The sequence below is a fragment of the Lactuca sativa genome, chromosome 9, assembly GCF_002870075.4.
Source record: "Lactuca sativa cultivar Salinas chromosome 9, Lsat_Salinas_v11, whole genome shotgun sequence".
Taxonomy (NCBI): Eukaryota; Viridiplantae; Streptophyta; class Magnoliopsida; order Asterales; family Asteraceae; genus Lactuca; species Lactuca sativa.
Window position 1 is genome coordinate 16,512,683 of NC_056631.2, and position 12,884 is coordinate 16,525,566.

The following is a 12,884-nucleotide window of genomic DNA, read 5'->3' on the forward strand; positions in this document are numbered from 1 at the left end:
ATGACTTAATATATCCCTCTTCTTTTTTTACTATTAAACCTTAAATTTCTAACTCAAAAGCATCATTAACAACAACACCACTGTTGAACCATGACTGTCGGGGACTAACATCGTCATCACCAACAACTGACAATCCACCACCACCTCTCTAGTGTGCTAGATACCATAAACCGATGACTACATCATGTTTGTGGAAGCTATAGATCTACAAGCTATGAACTACCATTGTCAAAGCACCGCCTCTCTTCAAACAACCACCCTCCGCTGAAACCCAGTGGTTGTGTAGATCTTTCTTGATCTTCACTTAAAACCTTAGATCATCACTTGAAACCGTCGATCTCCTTTGAAACCCTAACGCCACTTGACAACCATCAATCTCCTTTGTTTGAAACCCTAGATATAAGGTGGTGGCTGTGTAGGTCTCCTAAAGAAAGAGAGAGTATACATATGCTACTTTTGGGTGGTTCATATCTCCGATGACAACGTTAACAAATATGGTGATGGTGTTGGTTGTCGGCGATTAAGGTTTTAACAGATCCGATGATAGTGTTGGTCGTCTATGAGAGAAAATGGAGAGAAGCGATGGCTTTCGGTGGTAGTCGATGGTGGGCAATTGCAGTCAACAATGATGGAGGATAGTTTCTGGTGGAGATACAGTGGTCAGTGGTTTCTAATGGATAGAAGAGAGAAAAGGTATTTATGTTTTATGATTTTTAGATGATAATGTTCATTCAAAGACGGTAGGGGTGTATGTGGGAGGGCCGCACTACCTTTCTAAAAAAATTAATTAATAATAAATAAACAAATTAAATTAAAATGTTTTTTAATAACTAAAATTAATCAGAAACATTAAAAAGAATTTTAAAAAAAGAATTTTAAAAAAAGAATTTGAAAAAGGAAATACAGTCATTTTATGTTGTTCAGATAATATGCAACTTTTTACAATTTAAAGAACAGTCTGAATTAAGTTTTGAAAACATAGATTGAACATACATTTTGGCATTGTACGAGAGATGATTTGTCTAACTTACTCTAAAAAAAATTATAAAAATTTATTCTAGTTAACATAAATAAATAAAATGACAAAAATCGGAAAAGGACAATGTAAAGATAAAATGACCATTTTACCCATAATTAATGGAGGTCCTTTGATGTTAACAATCAAAAGGACCAACCGTGATGGATTTGGAAACTACTAGATATCTTTAAAGCTTTTGCACTTTCGGTTCATGTTTTATGTTACAATTGAGTCCCTATGTATGTTTAGGCTTTGTTGTGAAAAAAGGTCCTTTCCTTCAACTACATAAAGTTTTATTGCCGTGTTCATTGCCAAAAGGGAACCTTTTATGCCCTCATTCAAAATTGAAGTTATTCATCATACAAAAGACTTGTATGTTTCGTTTCAGAAAGGATGAATCATGAATCACTCTCTATCTATAAAACTTTCAATATAATAAACTGATTATAAAACACAACTATGAACAAAGATGAAACAAGTTGCAAAACTCCTTATACTCCAAACCATCAACCAACTTTTAAAAAAAAAAAAAAACAAACAAACCAAACCAAAAAAATATTGCAAATGTTTTGATAAAATTACAATAACTGAATCCAATCAAACCTGATATCAGCTTCCAATGAGAGTGGTTCCATGATCTTTACTACTGCTATCTTCAAATCCATCCACAAATGACAATTCTTGTCTAATGCCATTAACAAGATGCATAACTTCCTTGTCTACCTTCAATGGATGCCTCTTCAAGCTCTGTAATCAATAACAACATCACATTTAAATTCATTTACAAACTTTGTAATCTTATTATTATTTTTTTAAAAATAATAATAATAATATACCTCAGAAGCCCATAAGCAATCTCGTGCCCTGCGAGGTATTATATGAATGTGTGTCTAAATCAACAACAACAACAACAAGATCATTCATCAGTTTCTTACACATTTTATAAAATAATAAAGAAAAAATAAATTTTATTTTGTTTAACTATTTAGTATTTATCAGTTCTTGATACTTACATGAAATATAACTTGGCCTGCATCCACACCATTGTTCACCAACAAGTTGAAAGAATCTGAAAATGTCAATTAATATTTAGGGAATAATCTTGAAATTTGCTCATATTCTTTGTTTTTTTAATTATTATTTTACAAAAACATTACCAGAACCAGTGGCTTTCATAACTGCCTTGCTAATATAAGGGACTTTGGAGCACATGGCAGCTACCACCTGCACAATTACCAAATCATTTTAACATTTTTTTAACTTTTTCTCAAAATTTGTTATCTGTAAAGTAAGAACTTACAGATGGAGGAGTTGCTACCAGAGATGGAAAATGGCTTCTTGGAATAATAAGAGAGTGCCTGATAAGATGGACAAAAAAAAATTACTTGGGGCAAAATATCATATTGTTATATGAAAATGTAAAACCTTTTATAAACAAATCTTGTACATATAATGATGCAATGAATTTTAATGGTATATTATAGATATGATACCTTACCCAGGGCTAACAGGATTTGTATCCAAAAAGCATAGGCATGTATCATCTTCGTATAGCTGCAAGCAGATGAAATTGAATGACAATAAGAAAGTTGATATCATGTTGATCATTATAAATTATGTTAATCTAGATTCTAGACATACAAACTATGTATGAAACATTAAAGTTAAATGAAACCACTTGTGTAAAACTATGACAACCATGAGGGAAAATTTCCATGGATTCAAGAATCATGTGAAAAGCAACTCCATAAAGAAAATAAGTTATGAATGCTCACGAAAATGGCAGAGAAACTGCTGAGTTAGATACCGTGTGAGAGAGGCCCTTTGCGTGCAAGTCATTTGTCACATGCTTTGCTTACTAGAGACTACTAGACCTAACAGAAATTGTTACAAAATTGATCACTTCAACAGATACGATTTTGATTTGCTTGAAACCCTAAATACATGATTCTTTGTTATCTAAATAGGCCTGTTGATTAATGGCTGTTGCAAAGGTTTTATGATAATCCCAATGAGTAGTGAGAAATCTAAGGTCCATCTTTGCTCCAAATTTGGGCATTTAAACAAACACAGAGGAATAAGATAATTCATCAAGTAACTCGATCAAGCATATCATACATAATGCATGATTCGAAAACAGCTAAAAATCCAACTCGGAGCCAAATCAAAGACGAAATCCGAAATCAGGTATACCTTTAAAGCAGGTGCGTCGCCTCGAATAATCTTACAGAAAACACAATCAGCCTCGAGATTGCGCAGCTTCTCAGAATCTGAGGAATTGCAATGAGAGGGCGAGACAATAGATGAAGAAACATTGGTCGTAGTTGGTGGAATGGGAATTTGGCGAAGATGAGAAGCGATGACGGACAAACGACGTCCCTGTGCGGCTTCCATTATAAATCAATCAATCAATTGATATCAGGAGAAGCAAACTAGTGTCGTTGTGATGAAGTGAGTGATGAGCATCACCGTCGGCACCACCATGGTCTGTCTGCAATAAAGGTGGTTCCGATTCAACACGGCATGTGACGTGAAGATAAAGATGAAGATGAAGATGAAGATGGAGGGTTTGGGGATTTGTGGCGCAGACAGCAAAGGGGTGAGGGGCCTCTGGTTTCGTTGGCTATGGATAATCCACAGTGTATGTGTATGTGTAAACGACAAGTCAATTGGTATTTTTGGGGATGGATTCAGGGGTGTATAATACGAGATTTAGGGGTGCATAATACGGGAAATGGGGGAAGGTAAATTTTGCATGAGTTTATTGACTCCTATGTGTTAAGTTGACTTTTATATATAATTATTATCTAATTATGTCCCCAAATTTTTTGAAAAGGCGTTTATCTCATAATCTATCTATAGTATTGTATAGATAAAATTATATTTATTTTTAGTGGGTGTTTGGGATAGCTTTTGAAAATGGTTTATTAGTTTTTTAATTTTTTTAAAAACTAATAAGTTAAAAAGTGTTTATGTATTTAAAAAAACGTTTTTTAAAATAATTTTTTCGATAGGAAAAGATAAAGTTTTTAAAAAGCTGAAAAATCCTAGTTTTTTAGTAATTTTATTCTTAAAAATCAACTTTTTTATTCAAACACTTTTTAAAATCAGTTTTTCCTAAAAGTCATAAGTTAATAAGCATTTTTCTGAAAAATTACTTTGGTGATAAAAAATCTAACCCAAACACACCCTTAATTGTTTATAAAAATCTTATTTTTAGGACAATTATAGGAAATAGTAATACCATGTCGTTATTTGATTTGAAATTGTTACGAGATTTGGTCCCACACCATAACTTCATCTCGTCAATGTCGTTAGACATAAACTCAAGAAAGATATTTTGGTATGTTAGTGGTGACCCTCTCATCCTTTAAGACCTCAGGGAGTAGTGTTATATTTGTCATTTTGGCACATCAGTTTTTTGGCATCCATATGACCTCATCGCCATATCAATTTTGCCAAAAAACATACACGTCATACTATTTTGGACATGTAGGTTAATATTAGTATTCTTGATTTTTTTTTTTTTTAATATCTAGATGCCCTGGTTAATCTAAATATGTATCGTACTAAAAGTTAGGAGCCTGTATTTGACAAATTTAGAGCTACAGTGACTAGTTGTAAAGCTAAAATGCTTTCAATATGAGGGAGGTACACTATAATTTGTTCGGTACATGTTCATTAGGAATTTATTATTTCTCGATTTTTAAGATGCCAGTTAAAGTTATGGAGATTCTCGAGTCTTCTAGAGCTAAATTCCTTTGAGGGATAGATCATGATGAAATAAGAATTATGTGGGTTAAATGGAAGTTGATTTTAGCCTCTAAAATAAATGGAGATTTGGGAGTTGGCAACTTGGTTGCTTTTAATCAAGCTCTGTTGTTAAAATAGATATGGATGTTGGTGAATAATTCAGATACTTTATGGCTACAAATTATTAGATCTATACACGAGTAGAATGCAAGTTTTAATTAAAGTGGTCGACTTAGTCACAGGGGTTTGGTCTTCTATTGTGAATTCGATTTTGAATCCTTATCATATGCAAACTATTCCTTTGTCTACTTTGAAGAAAATGGTTGGTGATGGTAGAAATACCCTTTTTCTGGAAGGAGGTGTGGATTAGAAATGAGTCTTTGGGATATGTGTTTCCGATATTGGCAGCCCTTGATAGTAACCATAATTTTCTCATTACAGATATACATGAAGATGGTGATTACAAGTGGGTTTGGAGGTCGGAGCTGAGAGCTAGTGCACAATCGACCCTACTCTCATCTATGTTGGTTTTGTTGTTATGCTCAAAACCCATCGGTAGAGTGATTTGGTAGGTTTGGGTCACTATTTATAATGGTTTAGAATTGAAAAAAAAATAATAGTCGTTACCTTCTCCTCTCTCATCGGCATTCAAATGTTGTTTCACCTTGAAGAGCTCGACATACTGCCATGGGGCGGTGTGTGTTGAGTTTGTCATGGGTTTTCCACCCTCCTTGCTGAGGCACTCCGTTGAGTTAAACTACATGGATTAAATTTGTGACAATTTTTTTAATAAAAACCTTACTTCCTCCTTGATATTGCGCCTCATATATTTCCTTCCACCCTTGATTAGCCTCCATACTATCGTGAGCTACAAACTTAACTACAACACCACCCACCAAAACTCGTCACCCATATCTCTTCTCACCCGCATTTCCATACCAAATCAATCTTTTTGCTTTTCAAGTTCATCTGTATTTCACGGTAAGCAATTAACAAAATCTAACATCCCTCTTGTAACATCCTGTTTTCAAGTCGTTTTCATTTCGAAATAATGATCAAGGTTTGGGTATTAGCAGGGTTAGGATCCTTGAAAAAGTTAGTTATTGGGCTCATTTGGAGGTGGATTCTATATTGGATGTTTTGGGTATTCGGTTTTGACTTGGAGCAAAAAGGGTATTTCGATAATCTGTCGATTGGGATTTATGGGAAATGGATTTTAGATTCGGGATATCTGATAGCAACTATGAATTGATAATAGTGTTGAGCGTCTCGATGCCTTTCTATGAATATATGGATGGTCGAGATCGGAGTTGTATCGAGTGAGTTATGGCATTCGGAAAAGTTAGGGTTTGGGAGAAAACCCTATTAGCGGGGTGTACCGAGTGATACGCAGGGCGTACGAGGAGAAAAAGTCTACACGAGGCGTAGTTGGGAAGAACGCGCAGCGTAGGTGCGAGGTTTGGGTCGGGGTGCGTGGCCTCGTATTTGGGGCGTACAAGAAGATACGAGAGGCGTACGAGGGTCAGAATGAAAAACCCTAATTTTAGGGATGAACATTATATAAAGAACATAATGCCTCAAAGATCAGCCTCCCCCTCACCATTGGACAACTTTCACGAAACCCTAATCCTTCTTGTGTGTTCTTGGAGCTTAGAAGACCATTAGAAGAGTGTTTTGGTGATTTTGAAGAAGGTGCTCACTCTTGAAGATTCATTGAAGAAGCTAAAACTTTTAGATCCAGAACCTCATCAACCTTTGGCTCTCATTTGAGGTATAAAGTCTCAAACTTGGTGGTTATTTTCTTAGATCTCTTTTGGGATGAGTTTATGGACTCTTTTAGTCCCATTGATGAAGTCCCTTGAGTCCATGTCGTTTTTGGAGCTTAGAGTTGCCCCTATCAGTGTTATATGGGACCTAGAATCATAAAGTTGTCATATTGGAAGTCTTAATGGTTTCATGCAAGAGTTAAAACCATTTTCATGGAAGTAGAATGCCATTTTTGGAGTGTGGGCTTATGTAGGGCATGCAAAGTCACCAAGCCAATGACTTTATGGGTTTAAACATTATTTGGGACTCAGATATGTAGTTTGGACTTATGGCTTAAAGCATTAAGTGCTTAATGGAAAAGTGGGTTTAAGAGGGAAGTACGTTGGGCGTACAAGCCAGTACGCGCATCGTACAAACCATTAAGCGAGTACGCGCAACATACCACCGAGTACGCCTTGCGTACTCTGTTTGAGTGGATTTGTATATTTGGGCTTCGGTTTGGGATGTCTTCGTGGGTCCGATTGCTGGTGCCTGGTTGGGTCATCTGAGAAAGGGTGTTTTGGATTAGAGTCAAGTCGTGGGCTTTAGGGTAAGGCCTAAGTAAGGTTTTGGGCCTAATTTGGAAAATTAGGCAATTAGTGAACCTTTGTGGATCTTTTTGGTCTTGGGCCTTGGTGGGCTCAATGAGTTAGGTCAATAGTGGGCCTGGTTAGTTGGGCCATCTATGGGGCATAGTGTTGGGGTGTAGCCTTGTATAGTCTTTGATTATAGTGTTAAGTTGTTTTGGCCCAGTTTAGGAGTCAGTATGTACTATGTAGCAGCAACGACAGTGTATGGTTTCTCGCATAGCAGTTGAGGTGAGTCTTCTCACTATACTTACATGAGTGATATTTATTGTACGATCGAAGGGTCTTATCTGTGTTATTGACTGGAGGGTCTTATGTGCTTATACTGAGATATGTGATATTATGCATTATGTTTTTGTGATTTATGCTGTATATTATTCTGTGTATTTATTGAGATAGGACCAGACGGTCTAAACCGAGTTATGAGACAGGAGGGTCTTCACTGAGATAGGACCAGAGGGTCCAAATCAAGTTGTGAGACCGGAGGCTCTTCACTGAGATACAAGACTGGAGGGTCCAAACCGAGCCATGAGACCGGAGGGTCTTCACTGAGACACATGACCAGAGGGTCCTTATCGAGATATATCCATGAGAGGCTAATTATTTGTGTGTGGTATTTTAGGGAACTCACTAAGCTTCATGCTTACCGTGTTGAGTTAAATGTGTTTCAGGTACTTCTATAGATTCCGGGAAGGCGAAGACACGATTGTACACATCCGTCAGCTTATGGAGATTTGTGGATTTTGGGATGCTCTGATATTGTTTGATAATAACGTATAATTTTTGTGATGATTGGAATTTATGAGTAATATTTTGATAATTAGAAATGAAAATTTTGTCTTAAATTTTGAGGCGTTACACCTCCAACGTTAACCCACCAACCAACTCCGCCTTCTGAAATTAGCCACCACAAAGATTGATTCCACCATCATCATTTTCCCTTTCTACATTTGTAGCCTTCTGTAATCGATCCATCAGATTAGAACATGTATTCTTTTGTAATCGTTTTTTTTTTAAATAGATAGCATGAGTAGCACTCTTTTCTAAAAGTATGATTTGATTTTATTATCGTATACTTGTAATCACATTCTGTTTCAAAAATAGAATTTGATTTTATAATCGTATATTTGTAATGATATTATTTTCTGAAAATATGATTAGATTTTATAATCGTATACTTGTAATGACATTCTTTTCTGTAAATACGATTCTTGCAAAATACTTCTTGTAAAAAACAATATTTTTAATGTAGCATGTTTTTCTAATTTTGTAATCATATGGAACATGTTAGCATAATACGACCTATGTAAATGTTTTTTCTTGTAAAATACATTTGTAGTTGGAAATTTGATTATTTTCTGGTTTTTTAGAAAATAATGCATCTACTAATTTTGTGATTTATTTATTGTCTTGAAGCAGTAGCATATACAAGTAACAATCCTTTACTGATTATGTAAGATTTTGATGTTTATTATTATAGAAAAAGTATTATTTTGTTATTTTATCTACACATACATATCGGAAAATAAAGCACTATTGAGTATTAGCTGTTTTTTATAAAATGAATAGATAATTAATCAAACTATGATTTCATGATATACAAATCCATAGAATGAAAAGTCAAGTTTCTTTCATTGAATGAAAAGTCAATCTAACTGGGGCTGGTACTTTACTACTTGGGATGAATTGACAAAACTCTGAGGCCCATTTGCCAATTGGAATGATAAGTCAAGTTAATTGGGGTTGGTACTTGGGATGATCCGTCAAAACTCTCAGGCCCATTTGCCGCTCGATATCCATATAAGTTTATTTTTGGACAAAATTGCGAAAAATGGTATGCGGTAGGTCGAAAATTATTATTTTTGTTCAAAAAATTTTAGACTAACATTATCTGTTAAAAGTTTTGATTTTTTTTTAAGTTTGGTCCAATTTGTTTTAATTTTTCTTTTAAATAACAAGTTTTTTCTTTGTACTTATTTTTTATTACAAAAATCCAAAAAAAGAAAAAAAAAATACACACACCAACTCCTCTTTCTCTACAATACCCATCTTCTACTTCCGTTTGATTTTAACACTGAAAAAGTACCACCACCACCAACGGTTGCTAACAGCATCGATGCCACGATTTTTATCTAACCATTGTCGTTGTTGATGTAGATTTGAACCACCGTCGTTGTCGACGTAGATCTGAACATCCGATGATGGTTTTTGATCTCTATTGTGAAGGGGTGAAGTGAAAACGGAGAGAGACAAAGTTGTCGCGATTGCCGCCTATACAGACTCTAGGAAACTTGTCCAGATATGTGTCACCACCTTCACACGTCTTTGTTTTTCCGGTGAGAAAGACGTTGAAAGGGTAAAGAAAGAACGACAACGACATCTGTTCATCACCGGCGAGAAGGGGTGAAGCGAGAACGACAATTATGTCTGTGGCTTGAGTTTCCAGCACCAACGTCGCATCTTTAAAACCTATCCTCGATCTATGTGGTACGAAGAACATATCCATATTTGTTGCTCCGATGAAGGTGGCATTGAAAAAATATCAAATCCTTGGGGTTTTTATGCCTTTGTGAGGTGGTTTAGGGTTTGCAGTCCCTTGTTTCGTGTGTGCCTCTCTTCGTCTCTCTCATTATCTTTTTCTTTTTCTGACAACGACAATAGCAACTTCTGGTGGTGGTTGTGATGTTGACCGGTGATGGTGGTGTTAAGTGATGTACCTTGCAGATAAGAAGGTTCATGTGATGTAAAGTGATAGGTGGACGGTGGTGTTGTTGTATCAGGTAACAAATGGCGGCCCTCAGAACCTTCTCAGCCGGAAGTTAGTGATGGTGAGGATATTTTCTTTTATTGAAAATCATAAAGAAGGATATGAGATTCAAGATGGAGATATAGGGGTATGGAATGGGGTTAGGTGGTATTTTGTTTTAGCTTTTTGTTTAATTATTGTAATAAAAGGAAAATGGAAATTGAAATTGTAATGGGTAAATCCGTCATTTTTAATATTTAAAAAAATGGACCAAAACCGCAACAAAATGAAAGTTTTGGACAAATGGTGCAAGTCCAAAACTTTTTGAACCAAAATGACAATTTTGAGCTAACCACATCGACTATTTTTGCAATTTTGTCAAACTTTTATAACTAAAAAGAATTAAATTTCGGTTCAAAATTCCGATTTCAAATTTCACCCTATTTATTTCGGATAAGAAAAATAACTTATTTCAAGTCCGGATTAATATTTTTTTTATTGTTTACTAAAATTGAACAATAAGTTAAAGGACAAATGATATAAAAAGCCCTTAAGTTTTCAAAAAATGATGGTTTTATCTTCGGCGTGTTTTAGGTTTAGTAAATTTGTAAGTTTAATTTAATTTGTTCATTTATATCATTTTAGCCGTTTTCCAGGTTACCTAATGTCAGTAAAGCACTTAAGTTTTTAAAAATGTTCGGATTTACCCTTATGTTTTTAAAATGTTTGGTTTGATTATTATTATAATTATTATAATAATAATAATAATTATTATTATTATTATTACTACTACTACTACTATTATTATTATTATTATTATTATTATTATTATTATTATTATTATTATTACGTTTTTAAATGTATAAAATTATTTTATATATACTTTTTTAAATGTTTAAAAACAATTTAAAAAATATAAATACATTTTTTTAAATATGTGCACTTGCATTTACTATTTATATACATTTGAAAGCATATTCCATTAAGATCATATTTATATATTTAAAATATATGTATTTGTGTTTAGTATATATATATATATATATATATATATATATATATATATATATATATATATATATATATATATATATATATATATATATATATATATATATAATATAAAAACATATTGTATACATATAAATATAAAAATACATATTTATAAGGTTTATATTGTATGAAAATATATATATATATATATATATATATATATATATATATATATATATATATATATATTACTAAGTATAAAAATGTATTTATTTCATATTTATATGTATACCATATGTACAAATAAAAATATTTTTATATGCACAAATATGTTTTATTTCTTCTTAATTGTATTTAATAGATATAAATATGTATTTATTTTGTATAAAAACTATCTTATACATATAAATATTAAATAAATACATATTTATACTTATTAAGCAAACGCCATTTTTTTGTGTTGGTTGATGTATCATCCAAAGAATTAAAAATTATGTTTTGTTTATTGTATTTTACTATATAAATATGTATAAATACATATCGTATATATATAACTATGAAATAAGTACATATTTATGCTTAGTAATATGTACAAAAAATGGATATAATTATATCTTTTATATAATTTAAATCTTATAAATAGATATTTATATATTTGTATGTATACAATATGTTTTTGTACAATATATATATATATATATATATATATATATATATATATATATATATATATATATATATATATATATATATATATAACATTCAAATATCAGGTATTTTTATTATTTCTTGTGTCTTTATCAAAAGTTGCACAATTGGTCCCTTAAGGAAAAAGGGTTGTGATTGTGGTCGTACGCAGGGCGTACTTAAGAGTACGCGTAGCGTACTCATGCAACATGGAATTGAGGATGATCAACTAGTACGTTGGGCGTGCGTGTGGTACGCCGAGCGTACTAGCCTAGACTCCAAACTCTAATCTTAAGGGTTGCTCCCTATTTAAACAACATTATGTCCGCGTTTGTTCATCCTTGTCAGCCAGCATACCCTATCTAAACCCTAATTCTGATTTTGAGTTGCTTGTGTGAGTTTTGCAAGCTAATTGAGTGTTTTTGGTGCATTTAGTTGAAGAAGGAGACTAGAGAAGAAGGAGTGGTGCTAGCAAGCTTGCAGATCCAGAAACCTTTCCTCTTCGTTCATCATTTCCAGGTATAAAGTTTATACCTTGATAAGTTTTCCATTAGATCTATATGGTTGAAGTTTTATGAACTTTTGTCCCAAAAATTGGACCTTTATGAGTTTGGAGCACTCCAGGGGTTTGTAACTATCCTTTCATGCACTATAGGACTTGTAGAATCATAAAAATGATTGTTTGATCAATTCATATGGCTCATGCATAAGTAAATTAGCTTAGAAAGTGTTGGAAGTTTAAGTTTGTTGCATTGGGACTTTTCTAGCAATGTAAAGGCTTAAAGTCGGTAACTTTATGGAATAAGTCATCTTAGAATGGTCAGATCTATGGTTGGGTTAGTTGTCTTAAGGGATTAGGACACAAAGTGGGTGAAAGTGGAAGCAAACGGAGCACATTGTGCGTACTTTTGGCTAGGCCCCACGTAGCCAATTCCGATCCCGACCATACACTGTTCGAGTTGTATACCCCGCGTAAGAAGAGGTTTGCCTAGCGTACTCGCTGGGCAGTTGACTTTTATTGACTTTTGACATTTGGTCAAGATTTAGGGTTTTGGGTCATGGAAGGGCAAAAAGGTCTTTTCGCCATTAGAGGAATTAGTTGTGGGATTGGTCTGGCGAGCTGAGTTTTGGATCTTAATTACTAATTAGGGGGTAATTATTTCGATGATTAGGCGAAATTTAGTTCCTGCAGTTCGATGTGAGGTTCACTTGTCGTCAGTATTAAGTGAGTCCCCTCACTTGTTCTTACATGTGTGGTAGAATAGTTGTATCTGTGATGACCTGTTGGGTCTAG

The 12,884-nt window shown here is 33.7% G+C and overlaps 1 protein-coding gene across 1 annotated transcript; it reads right to left on the bottom strand.

Annotated features, from left to right (window-relative positions):
- Nucleotides 1-1,412: 1,412 nt before the first annotated feature.
- On the bottom strand, nucleotides 1,413-3,692 carry LOC111885533 (adenylylsulfatase HINT3). The gene is made up of 7 exons (XM_023881786.3): nucleotides 3,212-3,692; nucleotides 2,517-2,572; nucleotides 2,319-2,376; nucleotides 2,176-2,242; nucleotides 2,032-2,087; nucleotides 1,855-1,908; nucleotides 1,413-1,765 (listed from the first exon to the last, which is right to left on the bottom strand). The coding sequence occupies exons 1-7, from the start codon at nucleotides 3,410-3,412 to the stop codon at nucleotides 1,628-1,630; spliced, it is 630 nt and encodes a 209-aa protein (XP_023737554.1). The 5' UTR covers nucleotides 3,413-3,692; the 3' UTR covers nucleotides 1,413-1,627.
- Nucleotides 3,693-12,884: the final 9,192 nt, after the last annotated feature.